The sequence below is a fragment of the Oncorhynchus keta genome, chromosome 19 (assembly GCF_023373465.1).
Source record: "Oncorhynchus keta strain PuntledgeMale-10-30-2019 chromosome 19, Oket_V2, whole genome shotgun sequence".
Taxonomy (NCBI): Eukaryota; Metazoa; Chordata; class Actinopteri; order Salmoniformes; family Salmonidae; genus Oncorhynchus; species Oncorhynchus keta.
The window spans coordinates 489074-512775 of record NC_068439.1 but is presented as its reverse complement, the minus strand read 5'-3'; the positions used below and the strand labels follow the sequence as shown (position 1 = coordinate 512775).

The following is a 23702-nucleotide window of genomic DNA, read 5'->3' as shown; positions in this document are numbered from 1 at the left end:
TCTGGAGGACTCACTAAACAGAGAACATCCCTGGTCATCCCTACTGCCTCTGATCTAGAGGACTCACTAAACAGAGAACATCCCTGGTCATCCCTACTGCCTCTGATCTGGTGGACTCACTAAACAGAGAACATCCCTGGTCATCCCTGCTGCCTCTGATCTGGAGGACTCACTAAACAGAGAACATCCCTGGTCATCCCTACTGCCTCTGATCTAGAGGACTCACTAAACAGAGAACATCCCTGGTCATCTTTACTGCCTCTGATCTGGTGGACTCACTAAACAGAGAACATCCCTGGTCATCCCTACTGCCTCTGATCTGGTGGACTCACTAAACAGAGAACATCCCTGGTCATCTCTTCTGCCTCTGATCTGGAGGACTCACTAAACAGAGAACATCCCTGGTCATCTCTTCTGCCTCTGATCTGGAGGACTCACTAAACAGAGAACATCCCTGGTCATCCCTACTGCCTCTGATCTGGAGGACTCACTAAACAGAGAACATCCCTGGTCATCCCTACTGCCTCTGATCTGGAGGACTCACTAAACAGAGAACATCCCTGGTCATCCCTGCTGCCTCTGATCTAGAGGACTCACTAAACAGAGAACATCCCTGGTCATCTTTACTGCCTCTGATCTGGTGGACTCACTAAACAGAGAACATCCCTGGTCATCCCTACTGCCTCTGATCTAGAGGACTCACTAAACAGAGAACATCCTGGTCATCTTTACTGCCTCTGATCTGGTGGACTCACTAAACAGAGAACATCCCTGGTCATCCCTACTGCCTCTGATCTGGAGGACTCACTAAACAGAGAACATCCCTGGTCATCCCTACTGCCTCTGATCTGGAGGACTCACTAAACAGAGAACATCCCTGGTCATCCCTACTGCCTCTGATCTGGTGGACTCACTAAACAGAGAACATCCCTGGTCATCCCTACTGCCTCTGATCTGGTGGACTCACTAAACAGAGAACATCCCTGGTCATCTACTGCCCCTGATCTGGAGTACTCACTAAACAGAGAACATCCCTGGTCATCCCTGCTGCCTCTGATCTGGAGGACTCACTAAACAGAGAACATCCCTGGTCATCCCTACTGCCTCTGATCTGGAGGACTCACTGAACAGATATTTACTTTTTCTTTACTTTTATACTCAAGTATGACAATTGGGTACTTTTTCTACCACTGAGTAATAGCTAGTCTAGCTTGCTGATATTTCTCTGGAAAGTCACAAAGCGTACCCTGTTTCTGGTGCATGTAGGGGCGGCAGGTAGCCTAGTGGTTAGAGTGTAGGGGCGGCAGGTAGCCTAGTGGTTAGAGTGTAGGGGCGGCAGGTAGCCTAGTGGTTAGAGCGTTGGGACAGTAAACGAAAGGTTGCTGGATCGAATCCCTGACCTAACAAGGTAAAAATGGGTTTGCCCCTGAACAAGGCAGTTAACCCACCGTTCCCCGGTAGGTCGTCATTGTAAAGAAAACTTTGATCTTAATTAGACTTGCCTAGTTAAATAAACATGTCATGAAAGTCGTTTGCTACATAAAGTGACAACTATGTTTCAAAGTTTCATCACGTCATTGTTGAGGCCCCACGACCGTGGAAACAGTCGTATTGATCTGAATGCTAGAGTTTACACTCACCTAACATCTGCTTCTGTTCCTGGGGTGGTGCAGCGGCCAGCATGGAGGCAGTCAGAGGGTCCTGGCCCTGCACATGGACAGCAGGCTACACACACGGACACAGGGTTAGAGAGAACACACCAAGGTAATATTGACACGGTAGATAATATTTTTGCGGTCCCCCAACGGAGTTGGTAGAGCATGGTGCTTGTAGTGGGTTCGATTCCCGGGACCACCCATAAACAAAATGTATGCACGTAAGTAACTTTGGATAAAAATGTCTGATAAATGGCACATTATTATTTTCTAATACTGCCTTCAGTTGACATCTGATAGGAGAGAGGAGGCATACCTGCTGCATAGTGACTTGGGGCTGTGAGTTAATGTGGTTCTGTGGGTTGCGGACTCCTGTGGCGTACTTATACTGAGGCACGCCACGCACCGGGGCTCCACTCACTGTGGCCGAAGGGGCGCGGGGTCCCATGGTCTGGGGGCCTGCAGAGGGGCAAGAAGAGATCATTTTGACGTTATTTCAAATGTAACGTCATAAAGCACCTAAATCCAATATAAATCCTGCATTAGCATGTACATAATGCAGAAGCACTACTACATATTACAAAGACAGGGGCACAAATGAGTATCTCTCCAGGTTACTCACCCACGCTTCGCGTAGACATCATGCGAGGCATCTGGTTGGTTGGCCTCATAGGGCTGAAGCTGGGCTGTCTGGGTGTGGAAGGACGTATGGAGCCTGGCATGTTCTGGAAGTCTGAAGTCGCAACAATGTCATTTAGGAATACTTTTAACACTAAACTATGATTGTAGAAGTCAGTGGTCATATCGTAAAGTAGTAGAGGTTATGAGGGCGTACTACTCACGTTGAGGTCTCACACCCTGGGTGGCCCAGCGAGGGCTGGGTCTCAGCTGGGCTATCTGGTTGGCAGGGTAGTAAGCAGCTCTGTTATGAGCCTATAGGGATGGAGAACACAGTGCAGGTATTATCTACATCCAACAGCATCCAGTCTGACACACTTCCACTTTGTCCATGGACTGAACTGTGATCCTGTGAACATCATGAATATCAAGGGCTAGATCGATTGATTGACATAAATGTGATTGTTTGATTGACATGAACTGAATTGACCAAGTGGTGACCTGTGGGATGGCAGCCATGAAGTACCCAGAAGGAGGGGCAGGCTGGTAGGGGTTGAGGACTGGGTTGGGTACGGGCCGGACGGTGGCCATCCTCTGCATGTACTGGTTGGTGAGGTGAGCCTGGCGCTCCTCTTTCCTCTGAGCCAGCGCCACGTACAGAGGCTTAGTGGCCACGATGCGCCCGTTCATCTCTGTCACGGCCTTGGTGGCCTCCTCCGGGGAGGAGAAGCACACAAAGCCGAAGCCCTTGCTGCGACCACCCTCCATCATCACCTAATGGAGGAGAGGGGGGAGGAAACGGTTTTCTTAGCACACAGCTGAACAGAACAGCTGAACAGAACAGCTGAACAGAACAGCTGAACAGAACAGCTGAACAGAACAAAGCAGTTCTCTTATGGTCCTTCTGTAGCTCAGTTGGTAGAGCATGGCGCTTGTAACGCCAGGGTAGTGGGTTCGATTCCCGGGACCACCCATACGTAGAATGTATGCACACATGACTGTAAGTCGCTTTGGATAAAAGCGTCTGCTAAATGGCATATATTATTATATTATATATTACGTGTCAACAGCCAATAGGCTGGTTCTCTTTAACATGTCAACAGCCAATAGGCTGGTTCTCTTTAACGTGTCAACAGCCAATAGGTTGGTTCTCTTTAACGTGTCAACAGCCAATAGGCTGGTTCTCTTTAACATGTCAACAGCCAATAGGTTGGTTCTCTTTAACGTGTCAACAGCCAATAGGCTGGTTCTCTTTAACGTGTCAACAGCCAACAGCTTGGTTCTCTTTAACACACCAACAGCTTGGTTCTCTTTAACGTGTCAACAGCCAATAGGCTGGTTCTCTTTAACGTGTCAACAGCCAATAGGTTGGTTCTCTTTAACGTGTCAACAGCCAATAGGTTGGTTCTCTTTAACGTGTCAACAGCCAATAGGCTGGTTCTCTTTAACGTGCCAACAGCCAATAGGTTGGTTCTCTTTAACGTGTCAACAGCCAATAGGCTGGTTCTCTTTAACATGTCAACAGCCAATAGGCTGGTTCTCTTTAACATGTCAACAGCCAATAGGTTGGTTCTCTTTAACGTGTCAACAGCCAATAGGCTGGTTCTCTTTAACATGTCAACAGCCAATAGGTTGGTTATCTTTAACGTGTCAACAGCCAATAGGCTGGTTCTCTTTAACGTGTCAACAGCCAATAGGCTGGTTCTCTTTAACGTGTCAACAGCAACAGCCAATAGGCTGGTTCTCTTTAACATGTCAACAGCCAATAGGCTGGTTCTCTTTAACGTGTCAACAGCCAATAGGCTGGTTCTCTTTAACGTGTCAACAGCCAATAGGCTGGTTCTCTTTAACATGTCAACAGCCAATAGGCTGGTTCTCTTTAACATGTCAACAGCCAATAGGCTGGTTCTCATTAACGTGTCAACAGCCAATAGGCTGGTTCTCTTTAACATGTCAACAGCCAATAGGCTGGTTCTCATTAACGTGTCAACAGCCAATAGGCTGGTTCTCTTTAACGTGTCAACAGCCAATAGGCTGGTTCTCTTTAACGTGTCAACAGCCAATAGGCTGGTTCTCTTTAACATGTCAACAGCCAATAGGTTGGTTCTCTTTAACATGTCAACAGCCAATAGGTTGGTTCTCTTTAACATGTCAACAGCCAATAGGTTGGTTCTCTTTAAGGTGTCAACAGCCAATAGGTTGGTTCTCTTTAAGGTGTCAACAGCCAATAGGTTGGTTCTCTTTAACATGTCAACAGCCAATAGGTTGGTTCTCTTTAACATGTCAACAGCCAATAGGCTGGTTCTCTTTAACATGTCAACAGCCAATACGCTGATTCTCTTTAACATGTCAACAGCCAATAGGCTGGTTATCTTTAACATGTCAACAGCCAATAGGCTGGTTCTCTTTAACATGTCAACAGCCAATAGGCTGGTTCTCTTTAACATGTCAACAGCCAATAGGCTGGTTCTCTTTAACATGTCAACAGCCAATAGGCTGGTTCTCTTTAACATGTCAACAGCCAATAGGCTGGTTCTCTTTAACGTGTCAACAGCCAATAGGTTGGTTCTCTTTAACGTGTCAACAGCCAATAGGCTGGTTCTCTTTAACGTGCCAACAGCCAATAGGTTGGTTCTCTTTAACGTGTCAACAGCCAGGAGGTTGGTTCTCTTTAACGTGTCAACAGCCAATAGGCTGGTTCTCTTTAACGTGTCAACAGCCAATAGGCTGGTTCTCTTTAACGTGTCAACAGCCAGGAGGTTGGTTCTCTTTAACACGCTAACAGCCAACAGCTTGGTTCTCTTTAACACGCTAACAGCCAACAGCTTGGTTCTCTTTAACACACCAACAGCTTGGTTCTCTTTAACACTCCAACAGCCAGGAGGTTGGTCCTTACCTTGGCACTGGTGATGGTGCCGAATGGGGAGAATTCTTTACGCAGGCGCTCGTCATCAATTCCATCGTCAAGATTCTTCACATAGAGATTGACACCCTGGAGAAGACATGTAGAACATACTTTTACAAAACAATACTATTCAACATTCATTTTGATTCTGACCTTGCATTGATAGACTACATATTAACCGTTGATGAACTGGTAATTGTCTGTAGAACACATTTATCCCCAGCAATCATGCCAGAGGGATGTGGGGCTCATGAATTACTCACTGTGGCAGCCATTTTGGCCAGTACAGTCCATTGTAGAGAAAACATGGAATTTGACAAGGCTGCAACAAAAACTGCACAACATCACAAAGTGCTGATTCACTGTGACCTGGTAGCGCGTCATGCGATCCTGTTTCATCTGTTCAAACTTGCGTTTCAGCTCCGTCTGACGCTCCACCTTCTTCTGGGCGCGGCCCACGTAGATGAGCTTTCCATTCAGCTCCTTCCCATTCATCTCATCAACAGCCTGGAACAGACATCCTCTTTTACAATATGGCCATCAGCCTTCCCATCCTTCGTATTAGAAATGCCACCAACCATTTCAAACACATTAAGCTCACCTTTTGGGCGTCCTCGTGCCTCTCGAAGCTCACAAAGCCAAAGCCTCTGGATTTGCCACTGTCATCAGTCATGACGCGGATACTCATGGCACTGCCTAGATGTTAGAGGAGACAGTTCAGATACTCATGGCACTGCCTAGATGTTAGAGGAGACAGTTCAGATACTCATGGCACTGCCTAGATGATAGAGGAGCCAGTTCAGATACTCATGGCACTGCCTAGATGACAGAGGAGCCAGTTCAGATACTCATGGCACTGCCTAGATGACAGAGGAGCCAGTTCAGATACTCATGGCACTGCCTAGATGATAGAGGAGACAGTTCAGATACTCATGGCACTGCCTAGATGATAGAGGAGCCAGTTCAGATACTCATGGCACTGCCTAGATGACAGAGGAGCCAGTTCAGATACTCATGGCACTGCCTAGATGACAGAGGAGCCAGTTCAGATACTCATGGCACTGCCTAGATGATAGAGGAGCCAGTTCAGATACTCATGGCACTGCCTAGATGACAGAGGAGCCAGTTCAGATACTCATGGCACTGCCTAGATGACAGAGGAGCCAGTTCAGATACTCATGGCACTGCCTAGATGATAGAGGAGCCAGTTCAGATACTCATGGCACTGCCTAGATGATAGAGGAGCCAGTTCAGATACTCATGGCACTGCCTAGATGATAGAGGAGCCAGTTCAGATACTCATGGCACTGCCTAGATGATAGAGGAGACAGTTCAGATACTCATGGCACTGCCTAGATGATAGAGGAGCCAGTTCAGATACTCATGGCACTGCCTAGATGATAGAGGAGCCAGTTCAGATACTCATGGCACTGCCTAGATGTTAGAGACTAGACAGATTATGATTTTTCAACACCGATACCGATTGATCAGCCAATTAAAAAAAAAAAGTATTTATTTGTAACAATGACAATTACAATAATACTGAATTAACACTTATTTTAACTTAATAAAAATCAACAAAATCAATTTAGCCTCAAATAAATAATGAAACATGTTCAATTTGGTTTAAATAATGCAAAAACAAAGTGTTGAGAAGAAAGTAATATGTGCCATGATAAAAAGCTAACGTTTCAGTTCTTTGCTCAAAACATGAGAACATATGAAAGTTGGTGGTTCCTTTTAACATGAGTCTTCAATATTCCAAGGTAATAGGTTTTTGGTTGTAGTTAATATAGTATTTATAGGACTATTTCTCTCTATACCATTTGTATTTCATATACCTTTGACTATTGGATGTTCTAATAGGTACTTTAATATTGCCAGTGTAACAGTATAGCTTCAGTCCCTCTCCTCGCCCCTACCTGGGCTCGAACCAGGAACACATCGACAACAGCCACACTCGAAGCACCGTTACCCATCGCTCCACAAAAGCCGCGGCCCTTGCAGCGCAAGGGGAATAACTACTCCAAATCTAATAGCGAGTGACGTTTGAAACAGTATTAGCGCACACCCAGCTAACTAGCTAGCCATTTCACATTGGTTACACCAGCCATTAGGCTGATAGGCTTGAAGTCATAAACAGCGCTGTGCTTGTGAAGAGCTGCTGGCAAAACGCACGAAAGTGCTGTTTGAATGAATGATTACGGGCCTGCTGCTGCTCAGTCAGACTGCTCTATTAAATCAGACTTAATTATAACATAATAACACAGAGAAATACGAGCCTTTGGTCATTAATATGATCAAATCCGGAAACTATAATTTCGAAAACAAAACGTTTATTATTTCAGTGAAATAAATCATATCAAATGTTATTTGTGACATACACATGGTTAGCAGATGTTAATGCGAGTGTAGCGAAATGCTTGTGCTTCTAGTTCCGACAATGCAGTAATAACCAAATACGGAACCGTTTGGTATTTATCTAACGGGTGGCATCCATCAGTCTAAATATTCCTGTTACATTGCACAACCTTCAATGTTATGTCATAATTACGTAAAATTCTGGCAAATTAGTTCGCAATGAGCCAGGCAGCCCAAACTGTTGCATATATCCTGACTCTGCGTGCAATGAACACAAGAGAAATTACAATTTACCTTGGCTTCTACTGCGTTCGCGTAACAGGAAGGCTACTCGTGGAGTGCAATGGTTAGAGCGTTGGACTAGTTAACTGTGCGGTTGCAAGATTGGAACCCCTGAGCTGACAAGGTGAAAATCTGTCGTTCTGCCCCTGAACAAGGCAGTTAAAACACTGTTCCTAGGCCGTCATTGAAAATAAGAATGTGTTCTTCACTGACTTGCCTTGTTAAATAAAGGTATAATTATTTTATTTTTTTAAATAAATGGAAATCGGCACCTAAAAATAACAATTTCCGATTATGAAAATTTGAAATCGGCCCTAATTAAATCGGCCATTCCGATTAATCGGTCGACCTCTAGAGGAGACCGTTCAAATGCTCATGGCACTGCCTAGATGTTAGAGACACGACCCAGTAACCAGCTCGTAGCCTACAGCTATGTGACTTGGTTTCTGAGTGTTGGCGGAAAGTATTAAAACCATAACATACCATACTCGGCATACTTGCTGAAGACCTCCCTCAGTTTCTCATCATCCATATCTTCACCAAAGTTCTTGATGTAAACGTTGGTGAACTCTTTGGCCCGGGCACCAAGCTCAGCCTCACGTTCTTTGCGAGATTTGAATCGTCCCACAAACCTGCGGTAGAAAAACTAGTTGGAGCTGGCAGACAAAACCCTCACCAAAATGTCCAGACCTGCTCCCCGTAGCCTACTACACAAGGCTTTCCCACCCAAACTCTGTCCTAGCCCCCCCCAAACACTGTCCTACCACCCCTCCCCCAAACTCTTGTCAAATCCAATGTATTTACAAGCCCTTCTTACATCTGCTGAGATCTCAAAGTGCTGTACAGAAAGCCAGCCGAAACCCACAAACTGCAAGCAATGCAGGCGTAGAAGCACGTTTACAACCGAGTCACATAGCTGTAGGCTACGAGCTGGTTACTGAGTCGTGTCCTATCCCCTCACCCGGGTGCACGTTTCATTTTTTGCCCTAGCACTACACAGATGATTCAAATAACCATCTCATCATCAGGCAAAAAACAAAACGTGCACCAAACAGGGGCCCCCAGGACCGAGTTTGGGAAACCCTGTACGACACAACCTCGTTACCAGAAAGTACACTTCCAGGTAGAACTGTGGCATTGCAGCAAGAAAACCAAGTTCAGTCAGAGACGCAAGTTGTAAATAACAAACAACCACACTATTAGTATTAAAACAATTGTGATTAGTACCATTAAAGAGCCACGACAGAAGAAACCTTTACTGATCACACTTACACTTTCCTGTCATTGAGCAGCATGCCGTTCATTTTCTCAATGGCTCTTTCAGCAGCCTCCTGGGTCTCAAAATGCACAAAGCCATAGCCCTTTGAGCCATTCTCATCACAAACCACCTGGGAGAAAGGAGGGTTGGCACGAGCTTTAGATATGCAATACAATTAAGGTCAACTTGAGGATAAAAACTATCCCATCATGCAACACATTACTAACCAATACAACACCCTCCTTGGGGCTGAAAGGTTGTGTGAGTTATTACCTTGCAGGACAGGATGTTGCCGAAGGCAGAAAATGTGTCATAGAGGGCCTTGTTGTCAATAGATTTGTCTAGGTTCTTGATGAAGATGTTGCCCACCCCGCTCTTCCTCAGGGATGGGTCACGCTGAGACCACATGATGCGGACAGGACGACCCTTGATCACGTCAAAGTTCATGGTGTCTAGAGCCCTCTCAGCTGAGAAGAGGAATTATATTAACACATTATGCCTCCTGTGATAACCCCCACTCCAGTGATAGGGCCCCCCCCCACACACTCCAGTAATAGGGCCGCCGCCCCCCCACTCCACTCCAGTATAAACCATATCCCTGGATGGATTTAATATCTGACCAAATGAACTGGCTGTAGTATAAACCATATCCCTGGATGGATTTAATATCTGACCAAATGAACTGGCTGTAGTATAAACCATATCCCTGGATGGATTTAATATCTGACCAAATGAACTGGCTGTAGTATAAACCATATCCCCGGATGGATTTAATATCTGACCAAATCAACTGAAAATTATCTTAAAATCCATCCAGGGATATGGTTTATACTACAGCCAGTTCATTTGGTCAGATATTAAATCCATCCGGGGATATGGTTTACACACGAAGCCCCACCCAACAGTTGTCCTGTCTCTAGAATGGCAGCTATTCATCTCGATTAGGATCAATGACTAGTGATACATGTATGTGGAATCAGACAGTGTAGAACAGTCATACAGACAGCTGTGTGTAGGTAGCGAGTTGTTTGTGACTAGACTAGCCAAGCCAGCGATGCCCGTGTACAATTTCTGTCTCACTGTCACATGGAGGAGAAACAGACTCAAAGCCGTGTCATCTTTCCTGGCTTTGACAACCTTTAAAATAGATACAATATTTACATGACAGTTCGCTACATACCATCAGCTGGCTGTTGGAAGTTGACATAGGCGTACCCGAGGGAACGACGGGTGATCATATCCCTGCAGACCCGGATGGAAAGGATGGCCCCGGCGGGACTGAATTTCTCGTATAGCAAAGCTTCGGTCACATCTTGATGAAGATCACCGACATACAGGGATGCCATGGGGTAAGTAGGAGCACCGGGGTTCATTTTCGTAACGAAATCCGACAGACAAAAAAAAAATGTTACCTTTCAGACGGAATTGTTCGTAATTTAAAAAGGGTCTGGTTACGCTAACTCGATGGTTGAATCTAAACCAGCTGGCTAGCAAAGTTTAACAAGCTTGACAAGTTCTAATGAAGTTTACATTTAGAAGATAAATATTTGAAACGTTTAAAATACGACCAGTTCGTTACGTATATGTTGCTTAAAATGTCTATATAATTGACAAAATAGAGCTTGAAATCAACATGTCCTTGCTGGCTTTTCCCGTTGCAGATGGTAACAGTAACCAGAGAAACGCAGCGTAACATTCTCGTCGTTCCACTTCAGTTCGAATATCAACTCCTGCTTCAACGAGTTGGTTAAAATATATGTTTTTAAGGTGAAAAAAAAAAAATATTTTTTTAGATATATATTTTTTCTTGGAATAAGTGGCGAGGAAGGGCTGGCGTTCACACAGCACTATCACCCGGGGTTTAGAGGAGGGAAATATGAAATATGGTCTAACTTATACCCTTACATACGTCACATGTGGTTAAGAAAAACGTCGAGGTGTTTCTGTACTGCGGCCTCTCAACAACTACGATGCTGATTGGTTGAAAAACTTTAGACTCATGATCAACAAATAAAATGTGAAAGCGATGAATCATGGTTGATCAAAACATTTGGATGTTTTTTAAATATTTTTAACTAGGCAAGTCAGTTAAGAAACAAACTGCTACAGACCTATATCTATCCTACCCTGCCTGATGACCGACCATTTAGAATCCCACTGCACCTTCTCCGCTATACAATCTGGTTTCAGAGCTGGTCATGGGTGCACCTCAGCCACTCTCAAGGTCCTAAACTATATCTTAACCGCCATCGGTAAGAAACAATACTGTGTCTGTTGTCCGGGCCTCTGGCAGTCTCTATGGGTGTGCCACAGGGTTCAATTCTTGGGCCGACTCTCTTTTCTGTATACATCAATGATGTTTCTCTTGCTGCTGGTGATTCTCTGATCCACCTCTACGCAGACGACACCATTCTGTATACTTCTGGCCCTTCTTTGGACACTGTGATAACAACAACCCTCTAGACGAGCTTCAATGCCATACAACTCTACTTCCGTGGCCTCCAACTGCTCTTAAACGCAAGTAAAACTAAATGCATGCTCTTCAACCGATCGCTGCCTGCACCTGCCCGCCCGTCCAGCATCACTACTCTGGACGGTTCTGACTTAGAATATGTGGACAACTACAAATACCTAGGTGTCTGGTTAGACTGTAAACTCTCCTTCCAGACTCACATAAAACATCTCCAATCCAAAGTTAAATCTAGAATTGGCTTCCTATTTCGCAACAAAGCATCCTTCACCCATGCTGCCAAACATACCCTCGTAAAATTGACCATCTTACCGATCCTCGACTTCGGCGATGTCATTTACAAAATAGCCTCCAATACCCTACTCAACAAATTGGATGTAGTCTATCACAGTGCCATCCGTTATGTCACCAAAGCCCCATATACTACCCACCACTGCGACCTGTACGCTCTCGTTGGCTGGCTCTTGCTTCATACTCGTCGCCAAACCCACTGGCTCCAGGTCATCTACAAGACCCTGCTAGGTAAAGTCCCGCCTTATCTCTGCTCACTGGTCACCATAGCAGCACCTACCCGTAGCACGCGTTCCAGCAGGTATATCTCACTTGTCACCCCCGAAGCCAATTCCTCCTTTGGCCGCATCTCCTTCCAGTTCTCTGCTGCCATTGACTAGAACGAACTACAAAAATCTCTGAAACTGCAAACACTCATCTCCCTCACTAGCTTTAAGCACCAGCTGTCAGAGCAGCTCACAGATCACTGCACATGTACATAGTTCATCTTATAAATAGCCCAAACAACTACCTCACCCCCTACTGTATTTATTTTGCTCCTTTGCACCCATTATTTTAATTTCTACTTTTCAAATTCTTCAAATCTACCATTCCAGTTTTTTAATTGCTATATTGTATTTACTTTACCTCCTTTATCTCACCTCATTTGCTCACATTGTATATAGACTTATTTTTCTACTGTATTATTGCCTTTTGTTTGTTTTACTCCATGTGTGTTATTATACGTGTCGAACTGCTTTGCTTTATCTTGGCCAGGTCGCAGTTGTAAATGAGAACTTGTTCACCTGGTTAAATAAAAGGTGGAATAAACAAATAAATAAAGACACATTCTTATTTACCATGACCACCTTGTTCAGTGGCAGAACCACAGACTTTTACCTTGTCAGCTCGGGGATTCGAGCCAGCAACCTTTCGGCCCAATACTCTAACCACGAGGCTACCTGCTGCCATGTGTGCATGGTTGTCCTTGTATCTATTAGAATCCTCTCACTGGAGCCCTATCTTGATTTGATTGGGTGGCAGATAGACAATATACCTCCATGCTCATGCTCTGTTTTCCATATTATTCCATACTGTATAGTAATGTTTGGTATGACTGGGTCAATGTTATATCCCAACTGTATCAGCAGAGGGCGGCATTGTCATTGTAAAATAGATGGGCTTCCAGTCGGAGCCTGCAGGCTGAATGAACGTTCTGTAACAGTATAAGTGTCTGTTATTTTATACCACTGATGTGGCTTTAGATAATGCAGAGTGATGACTGGTTGGTATTAGGAGAAATTCCTTTGACTACTGTACATTAATCACAATCGGCCGTGATCGGGAGTCCAATAGGGCGGGGCACAATTGGCCCATCTTCGTCCGGGTTAAGGGAGTGTTTGACCGTCATTGTAAAATATACATTTGTTCTTAACTGACTTGCCTAGTTAAATAAAGGTTAAGAAAAAAAATGAAATATAGTATGACCAGACTGTCTGTGAATGACATGACCTATTTTAAATGTGGCTTTATCCCAGTGGAGAGGAGAAGTGACTTCATTCAGTCACAACGAGGCTCGGAAATGACCACTACAGAATATCCATTCTTGAAGAAGAGGTTATATACAGGGAGTACCAGGTCATTTTTTATTTTACTATTTTAATATACTAGGCAAGTCAGTTACGAACAAATTCTTATTTTCAATGACGGCCTAGGAACAGTGGGTTAACTGCCTGTTCAGGGGCAGAACGACAGATTTGTAACTTGTCAGCTCGGGGGTTTGAACTTGCAACCTTCCGGTTACTAGTCCAACGCTCTAACCACTAGGCTACCCTGCCGCCCCATATAACATGGTTATATACAGGGAGGTAATAACATGGTTATATACAGGGAGGTAATAACATGGTTATATACAGGGAGGTAATAACATGGTTATATACAGGGAGGTAATAACATGGTTATATACAGGGAGGTAATAACATGGTTATATACAGGGAGGTAATAACATGGTTATATACAGGGAGGTAATAACATGGTTATATACAGGGAGGTAATAACATGGTTATATACAGGGAGGTAATAACATGGTTATATACAGGGAGGTAATAACATGGTTATATACAGGGAGGTAATAACATGGTTATATACAGGAGGTAATAACATGGTTATATACAGGGAGGTAATAACATGGTTATATACAGGAGGTAATAACATGGTTATATACAGGAGGTAATAACATGGTTATATACAGGGAGGTAATAACATGGTTATATACAGGAGGTAATAACATGGTTATATACAGGGAGGTAATAACATGGTTATATACAGGAGGTAATAACATGGTTATATACAGGGAGGTAATAACATGGTTATATACAGGGAGGTAATAACATGGTTATATACAGGAGGTAATAACATGGTTATATACATGGGGAGGTAATAACATGGTTATATACAGGGAGGTAATAACATGGTTATATACAGGGAGGTAATAACATGGTTATATACAGGAGGTAATAACATGGTTATATACAGGGAGGTAATAACATGGTTATATACAGGATAATAACATGGTTATATACAGGGAGGTAATAACATGGTTATATACAGGAGGTAATAACATGGTTATATACAGGGAGGTAATAACATGGTTATATACAGGAGGTAATAACATGGTTATATACAGGGAGGTAATAACATGGTTATATACAGGGAGGTAATAACATGGTTATATACAGGAGGTAATAACATGGTTATATACAGGAGGTAATAACATGGTTATATACAGGGAGGTAATAACATGGTTATATACATGGGGAGGTAATAACATGGTTATATACAGGAGGTAATAACATGGTTATATACAGGGAGGTAATAACATGGTTATATACAGGGAGGTAATAACATGGTTATATACAGGGAGGTAATAACATGGTTATATACAGGGAGGTAATAACATGGTTATATACAGGGGAGGTAATAACATGGTTATATACAGGGAGGTAATAACATGGTTATATACAGGAGGTAATAACATGGTTATATACAGGAGGTAATAACATGGTTATATACAGGGAGGTAATAACATGGTTATTATATACATGGGGAGGTAATAACATGGTTATATACAGGGAGGTAATAACATGGTTATATACAGGGAGGTAATAACATGGTTATATACAGGAGGTAATAACATGGTTATATACAGGGAGGTAATAACATGGTTATATACAGGGAGGTAATAACATGGTTATATACAGGGAGGTAATAACATGGTTATATACAGGGAGGTAATAACATGGTTATATACAGGGAGGTAATAACATGGTTATATACAGGGAGGTAATAACATGGTTATATACAGGGAGGTAATAACATGGTTATATACAGGGAGGTAATAACATGGTTATATACAGGGAGCACTGGGTAATAACATGGTTATATACAGGGAGCACTGGGTAATAACATGGTTATATACAGGGAGTTATCTCGAAGAAAAAGAAACGCACACCTATTAAGACGAGGTGCTGGCTAGCGGAGTAGAAAACTGGAAAATAAGAGAGCCGCACACTCTAGGAGCTCAGATGCAAAAATGTAATTACCAACCAACCAGCCAAGCTGTCTTCATCAGGGTATAATCACAAACACTGCGGGATGACTCGTTTATATAGTGTCAAAAGACACAGGTGTCTAATCATGGCCAAGAGTGGCCTAATATCATTGGTTAATAATCAAATATTAAAATGTCATAAATAACAGCATACAAACAACAAATGGATAACATACGATCATAGATTAATTTGACTACACAAGCTTACAAACAATTACAATGGCAAAGTCACAATAATCACAAGAATGGCTTCAGATCAAAGTCTACGTTGAGACCGAAGGGCGCAAGGGTCTTTAAATTAAAGATCCAGGCAGCCTCTCGTTTTAACAATAAATTATCAAGGTCATCCCCTCTCCTTGGGAGTGTGACATGTTCGATGCCAATATAACGCAGGGACGAAATCGAGTGGCCTGCCTCCAAGAAGTGGGCCGCAATTGGGTAAGTCAAGTTTTTACACCTAATGGTGCTACGATGCTCTGAGATACGTACTTTTAATTCGCGCTTTGTTTTACCTACATTATTTTTAGCACAAGGACAAATTATAAGATAAATAACTGCCTTAGTGGAGCACGTAATAACACCTTTTATTGGGATCGATTTCCCTGTTTGTGGGTGTTTGAAGGATCTACATTTATAAGTGCCATTGCATTGAGCACAGCCATTACATTTGTAATTTCCATCCAGTAGGGGCGCAAATAGACGTTGTTCAGGATGTTGTTACCAATTGGTCTCTGAGATTTCTGCCCCGCGAGAATATGACCGAGGTCCGAAAACACATTACCGAGACGATCATCGGATTTTAGGATGTGCCAATGTTGGTGAACAATTCCCTTAATTTGTTCAGAGCACTTTGAATAGCGGGTAGTTAGAATGCAAGAATGCGTCTTTTTGCGAGACTGACCTTGAAAAAGGTCATGTCTCGTTTTGTTTTGAATTTTCTCAATGGCAATATTAATCTGATCATTCTTGTAGCCCCTCTCCTTGAACTTTCTTTGCGTCTCAGCCATATTTCTCTCGAAATCGGATTGTTTTTTGCAAATTCTTTTGATTTGACAGAATTGGCTGTAGGGCAAACTATTTTTCAAGGGAAGTGGGTGACAACTATAAGCTCCGAACAAACTGTTACAATCAGTAGGTTTCCTGTAAAGATCAGTGTATAGAACATTATCTTCACACAAGATCAGAAGATCAAGAAAACTGATTTGAGGTGTATCAGACTGCATAGTAAATCTCAGATTCTCAGAACAGGAGTTAAGAAAAGCATGGAACGGCTGGAGCTGTTTTGCATCACTCCTCCATAGAACAAAAATATCATCAATATACCGTTTCCAAATAATGATGGCAAGAAAACATTTTTGAGAGGATTGAAAATAGACTTTCTCCATGTAACCCACATACAAATTAGCATAGTTAGGAGCCATGGGGGAGCTCTGACATAATATAAGAGACAGTAGATCTCTCGTCTGTCATAATATAATAGAGACAGTAGATCTCTCTCGTCTGTCATAATATAATAGAGACATTAGATCTAGCTGGTCTGTCATAATATAATAGAGACAGTAGATCTAGCTGGACTGTCATAATATAATAGAGACAGTTGATCTAGCTGGTCTATCATAATATAATAGAGACACAGAGACAGTAGATCTAGCTGGTCTGTCATAATATAATAGAGACAGTAGATCTAGCTGGTCTGTCATAATATAATAGAGACAGTAGATCGAGCTGGACTGTCATAATATAATAGAGACAGTTGATCTAGCTGGTCTATCATAATATAATAGAGACACAGAGACAGTAGATCTAGCTGGTCTGTCATAATATAATAGAGACAGCAGATCTAGCTGGTCTGTCATAATATAATAGACACAGTAGATCTTGCTGGTCTGTTATATTAATAGAGACAGATCTAGCTGGTCTGTCATATTATAATAGAGACAGTAGATCTAGCTGGTCTGTCATAATATAATAGACAGTTGATCTAGCTGGTCTGTCATAATATAATAGAGACAGTAGATCTAGCTGGACTGTCATAATATAATAGAGACAGTTGATCTAGCTGGTCTATCATAATATAATAGAGACACAGAGACAGTAGATCTAGCTGGTCTGTCATAATATAATAGAGACAGTAGATCTCTCTCGTCTGTCATAATATAATAGAGACATTAGATCTAGCTGGTCTGTCATAATATAATAGAGACAGTAGATCTAGCTGGACTGTCATAATATAATAGAGACAGTTGATCTAGCTGGTCTATCATAATATAATAGAGACACAGAGACAGTAGATCTAGCTGGTCTGTCATAATATAATAGAGACAGCAGATCTAGCTGGTCTGTCATAATATAATAGACACAGTAGATCTTGCTGGTCTGTTATATAATAGAGACAGATCTAGCTGGTCTGTCATATTATAATAGAGACAGTAGATCTAGCTGGTCTGTCATAATATAATAGACAGTTGATCTAGCTGGTCTGTCATAATATAATAGAGACAGTAGATCTAGCTGGACTGTCATAATATAATAGAGACAGTTGATCTAGCTGGTCTATCATAATATAATAGAGACACAGAGACAGTAGATCTAGCTGGTCTGTCATAATATAATAGAGACAGTAGATCTCTCTCGTCTGTCATAATATAATAGAGACATTAGATCTAGCTGGTCTGTCATAATATAATAGAGACAGTAGATCTAGCTGGACTGTCATAATATAATAGAGACAGTTGATCTAGCTGGTCTATCATAATATAATAGAGACACAGAGACAGTAGATCTAGCTGGTCTGTCATAATATAATAGAGACAGCAGATCTAGCTGGTCTGTCATAATATAATAGACACAGTAGATCTTGCTGGTCTGTTATATAATAGAGACAGATCTAGCTGGTCTGTCATATTATAATAGAGACAGTAGATCTAGCTGGTCTGTCATAATATAATAGAGACAGTTGATCTAGCTGGTCTGTCATAATATAATAGAGACAGTAGATCTAGCTGGACTGTCATAATATAATAGAGACAGTTGATCTAGCTGGTCTATCATAATATAATAGAGACACAGAGACAGTAGATCTAGCTGGTCTGTCATAATATAATAGAGACAGCAGATCTAGCTGGTCTGTCATAATATAATAGACACAGTAGATCTTGCTGGTCTGTTATATAATAGAGACAGATCTAGCTGGTCTGTCATATTATAATAGAGACAGTAGATCTAGCTGGTCTGTCATAATATAATAGAGACAGTTGATCTAGCTGGTCTGTCATAATATAATAGAGACAGTTGATCTAGCTGGTCTGTCATAATATAATAGAGACAGTAGATCTAGCTGGTCTGTCATATTATAATAGAGACAGTTGATCTAGCTGGTCTGTCATAATATAATAGAGACACAGAGACAGTAGATCTAGCTGGTCTGTCATAATATAATAGAGACAGCAGATTGAGCTGGTCTGTCATAATACAATAGATCTACCTGGTTTGTCATAGTATAAAAGAGACAGTATATCGAGCTGGTCTGTCATAATATAATAGAGACATCGAGACATATCTTGCTGGTCTGTCATAATATAATAGAGACAGTAGATTTAGCTGGTCTGTCAAATTATAATAGAGACAGTAGATCTAGCTGTTCTGTCATTATTATAGAGACAGTAGATCTAGCTGGTCTGTCATATTATAATAGAGACAGTAGATCTCGCTGGTCTGTCATATTATAATAGAGACAGTTGATCTAGCTGGTCTGTCATAATATAATAGAGACACAGAGACAGTAGATCTAGCTGGTCTGTCATATTATAGAGACAGTAGATCCAGCTGGTCTGTCATATTATAATAGAGACACAGAGACAGTAGATCTAACTGGTCTGTCATAGTATAATAGAGACAGTATATCTGGCTGGTCTGTCATATTATAATAGAGACAGTTGATCTAGCTGGTCTGTCATTATATAATAGAGACACAGAGACAGCATATCTAGCTGGTCTGTCATAATATAATAGACACAGTACATCCAGCTGGTCTGTCATATTATAATAGAGCCAGTAGATCCACCTGGTCTGTCATAATATAATAGACACAGTAGATCTAGCTGGTCTGTCATAATATAATAGAGACAGCAGATCTAGCTGGTCTGTCATAATATAATAGAGACAGTAGATCTAGCTGGTCTGTCATATTATTATAGGGACAGTAGATCGAGCTGGTCTGTCATAATATAATAGAGACAGTAGATCGAGCTGGTCTGTCATTATTATAGAGACAGTAGATGTTGCTGGTCTGTCATATTATAATAGAGACAGTAGATTGAGCTGGTCTGTCATAATATAATAGAGACAGTAGATCGAGCTGGTCTGTCATTATTATAGAGACAGTAGATGTTGCTGGTCTGTCATATTATAATAGAGACAGTAGATTGAGCTGGTCTGTCATAATATAATAGAGACAGTAGATCGAGCTGGTCTGTCATTATTATAGAGACAGTAGATGTTGCTGGTCTGTCATAATATAATAGAGACATTAGATCTAGCTGGTCTATAATTATATAATAGAGACAGTAGATCTATCTAGTCTGTCATATTATAATAGACACAGTAGATCTAGCTGGTCTGTAATTATATAATAGAGACAGTATATCTTGCTGGTCTGTCATATTATAATAGAGACAGTAGATCGAGCTGGTCTGTCATAATATAATAGAGACAGTCGATCTTGCTGGTCTGTCATAATATAATAGAGACACAGAGACAGTAGATCTAGCTGGTCTGTCATATTATAGAGACAATAGATCCAGCTGGTCTGTCATATTATAATAGAGACACAGAGACAGTAGATCTAGCTGGTCTGTCATAATATAATAGACACAGTAGATCGAGCTGGTCTGTCTTATTATAATAGAGACAGTAGATCCAGCTGGTCTGTCATTATATATTAGACACAGTAGATCTTGCTGGTCTGTCATAATATAATAGAGACAGCAGATTGAGTTGGTCTGTCATAATACAATAGAGACAGTAGATCTACCTGGTTTGTCACAGTATAAAAGAGACAGTATATCTCGCTGGTCTGTCATATTATAATAGAGACAGTAGATTTAGCTGGTCTGTCAAATTATAATAGAGACAGTAGATCTAGCTGGTCTGTCATAATATAATAGAGACAGTAGATCTCGCTGGTCTGTCATAATATAATAGAGACAGTAGATCTCGCTGGTCTGTCATTATATAATAGAGACAGTAGATCTAGCTGTTCTGTCATATTATAGGGACAGTAGATCTAGCTGGTCTGTCATAATATAATAGAGACAGATCTAGCTGGTCTGTAATTATATAATAGAGACATAGATCTATCTCGTCTGTCATATTTCAATAGAGACAGTAGATCTTGCTGATCTGTCATAATATAATAGAGACATAGAGACAGTAGATCTAGCTGGTCTGTCATATTATGATAGAGACAGTAGATCTAGCTGGTCTGTCATAATATAATAGAGACATTAGATCTAGCTGGTCTGTAATTATATAATAGAGACATAGATCTATCTCGTCTGTCATATTTCAATAGAGACAGTAGATCTTGCTGATCTGTCATAATATAATAGAGACATAGAGACAGTAGATCTAGCTGGTCTGTCATATTATGATAGAGACAGTCGATCTCGCTGGTCTGTCATAATATAATAGAGACACAGAGACAGTAGATCTTGCTGGTCTGTAATATTATAGAGACAGTAGATCCAGCTGGTCTGTCATATTATAATAGAGACACAGAGACAGTAGATCTCGCTGGTCTGTCATAGTATAATAGAGACAGTATATCTGGCTGGTCTGTCATATTATAATAGAGACAGTAGATCTAGCTGGTCTGTCATGATATAATAGAGACAGTTGAATTTGCTGGTCTGTCATAATATAATAGAGATAGCATATCTAGCTGGTCTGTCATAATATAATAGACACAGTAGATCTAGCTGGTCTGTTATATAATAGAGACAGTAGATCCAGCTGGTCTGTCATAATATAATAGAGACAGCAGATTGAGCTGGTCTGTCATAATACAATAGAGACATGGAGACACTAGATCTAGCTGGTCTGTTATATAATAGAGACAGTAGATATAGCTGGTCTGTTATATAATAGAGACAGTAGATCTAGCTGGTCTGTCATATTATAATAGAGACAGTTGATCAACCTGGTTTGTCATAGTATAAAAGAGACACTATATATAGCTGGTCTGTCATAATATAATAGAGACAGTTGATTTAGCTGGTCTGTCAAATTATAATAGAGACAGCAGATCGAGCTGTTCTGTCATTATTATAGAGACAGTAGATCTAGCTGGTCTGTCATATTATAATAGAGACAGTAGATCTAGCTGGTCTGTCATATTATAATAGAGACAGTAGAGCTAGCTGGTCTGTCATAATATAATAGAGACATGGAGACACTAGATCTAGCTGGTCTGTCATAATATAATAGAGACAGCAGATCCAGCTGGTCTGTCATAATATAATAGAGACAGCAGATCCAGCTGGTCTGTCATAATATAATAGAGACAGTAGATCCAGCTGGTCTGTCATAATATGAGACAGCAGATCGAGCTGGTCTGTCATAATATAATAGAGACAGTAGATCCAGCTGGTCTGTCATAATATGAGACAGTAGATCTAGCTGGTCTGTCATAATATAATAGAGACAGTAGATCCAGCTGGTCTGTCATAATATGAGACAGCAGATCGAGCTGGTCTGTCATAATATAATAGAGACAGTAGATCTAGCTGGTCTGTCATAATATAATAGAGACAGCAGATCGAGCTGGTCTGTCATAATATGAGACAGTAGATCTACCTGTTTTGTCATAATATAATAGAGACAGTAGATCAACCTGGTCTGTCATAATATAGAGACAGTAGATCTATCTCGCCTGTCATAATATAATAGAGACGTTAGATCCAGCTGGTCTGTCAAATTATAGAGACAGTAGATCTACCTGGTCTGTCATAATATCATAGAGACAGTAGATCTACCTGGTCTGGCATAATATAATAGAGACAGTAGATCTACCTGGTCTGGCATATTATAATAGAGACAGTAGATCTACCTGGGCTGTCATAATATAATAGAGACATGAGATCTAGCTGGTCTGTTATATAATAGAGATGGTAGATTTAGTGCAGTCACAGTGTGGTGGTGGTAGTCTTTACTGGGTCATAGTGCAGTCACAGTGTGGTGGTAGTCTTTACTGGGTCATAGTGCAGTTTTACCTTGTTTGGGGAACAAATCACATGATTGTGGGAGCACCTCCTCTAAGACTATGAATTAGCCTGTTTGAGAAGGTTTGAAACCTTACATAGCTACTGTAGTAGGGCAAAGCTGCTGAAAAAAAAACAGTTTCAGACCAATGCCCACTTCTCACGTAAAAAAAACATCGCTTTTTTTTTAAAATAAAAAATATTGAATGAATAGGTGAATGCATGAAGTTGAACACCATGCACCAAGAGACTGAAAACACTGGATTACAGTTTTAGGTCCTACAGGCCCTAGTTTCAACATCACAAAGTTGAACACCATGCACCAGTACTATCAACAAGGCAGGTCCTACAGGCCCTAGTTTCTACCTTCTCAACATCACTAACCCAGTTGAACACCATGCACCAGTACTTGCAGGTCCTACAGGCCCTAGTTTCTACCTTCTCAACATCACTAACCCAGTTGAACACCATGCACCAGTACTATCAACAAGGCAGGTCCTACAGGCCCTAGTTTCTACCTTCTCAACATCACTAAAAACACCATGCACCAGTACTATCAACAAGGCAGGTCCTACAGGCCTAGTTTCTACCTTCTCAACATCACTAACCCAGTTGAACAAACCAGTACTATCAACAAGGCAGGTCCTACAGGCCCTAGTTTCTACCTTCTCAAATCAAATAGTTGAACAATGCACCAGTAGGTCAACAAGGCAGGTCCTACAGGCCCTAGTTTCTACCTTCTAAACATCACTAACCCAGTTGAACACCATGCACCAAGAGACTGTGAAAACACTGGATTACACCCTCTTAACAACACTATCAACAAGGCAGGTCCTACAGGCCCTAGTTTCTACCTTCTCAACATCACTAACCCAGTTGAACACCATGCACCAGTACTATCAACAAGGCAGGTCCTACAGGCCCTAGTTTCTACCTTCTCAACATCACTAACCCAGTTGAACACCATGCACCAGTACTATCAACAAGGCAGGTCCTACAGGCCCTAGTTTCTAC

At 41.5% G+C, this 23702-nt stretch overlaps 1 protein-coding gene, 1 long non-coding RNA gene and 1 other non-coding gene across 5 annotated transcripts; 1 reads left to right on the top strand and 2 right to left on the bottom strand.

Moving 5' to 3' along the window:
- Positions 1-1623: 1623 nt before the first annotated feature.
- Positions 1624-10994, bottom strand: LOC118375955 (polyadenylate-binding protein 1A-like). The gene is made up of 12 exons (XM_052471749.1): positions 10260-10994; positions 9353-9546; positions 9094-9209; positions 8305-8453; positions 5780-5874; positions 5548-5685; positions 5170-5265; positions 2775-3047; positions 2498-2588; positions 2278-2388; positions 1972-2114; positions 1624-1725 (listed from the first exon to the last, which is right to left on the bottom strand). The coding sequence occupies exons 1-12, from the start codon at positions 10450-10452 to the stop codon at positions 1624-1626; spliced, it is 1701 nt and encodes a 566-aa protein (XP_052327709.1). The 5' UTR covers positions 10453-10994.
- LOC118375958 (small nucleolar RNA SNORA5) lies at positions 5373-5505 on the bottom strand. The gene has a single exon (XR_004823936.1). It is a non-coding gene; the product is annotated as a small nucleolar RNA SNORA5 (small nucleolar RNA).
- A 2514-nt stretch (positions 10995-13508) lies between the features above and the next one.
- LOC127909096 (uncharacterized) lies at positions 13509-16144 on the top strand. 3 transcript variants are annotated; one of them, XR_008069611.1, is made up of 3 exons: positions 13509-13947; positions 14691-14768; positions 15006-16144. It is a non-coding gene; the product is annotated as an uncharacterized LOC127909096 (long non-coding RNA). The 3 variants fall into 3 exon arrangements; XR_008069609.1 differs by having other exon boundaries at positions 14665-14768; positions 15032-16144; XR_008069610.1 differs by having other exon boundaries at positions 14665-14768.
- Positions 16145-23702: the final 7558 nt, after the last annotated feature.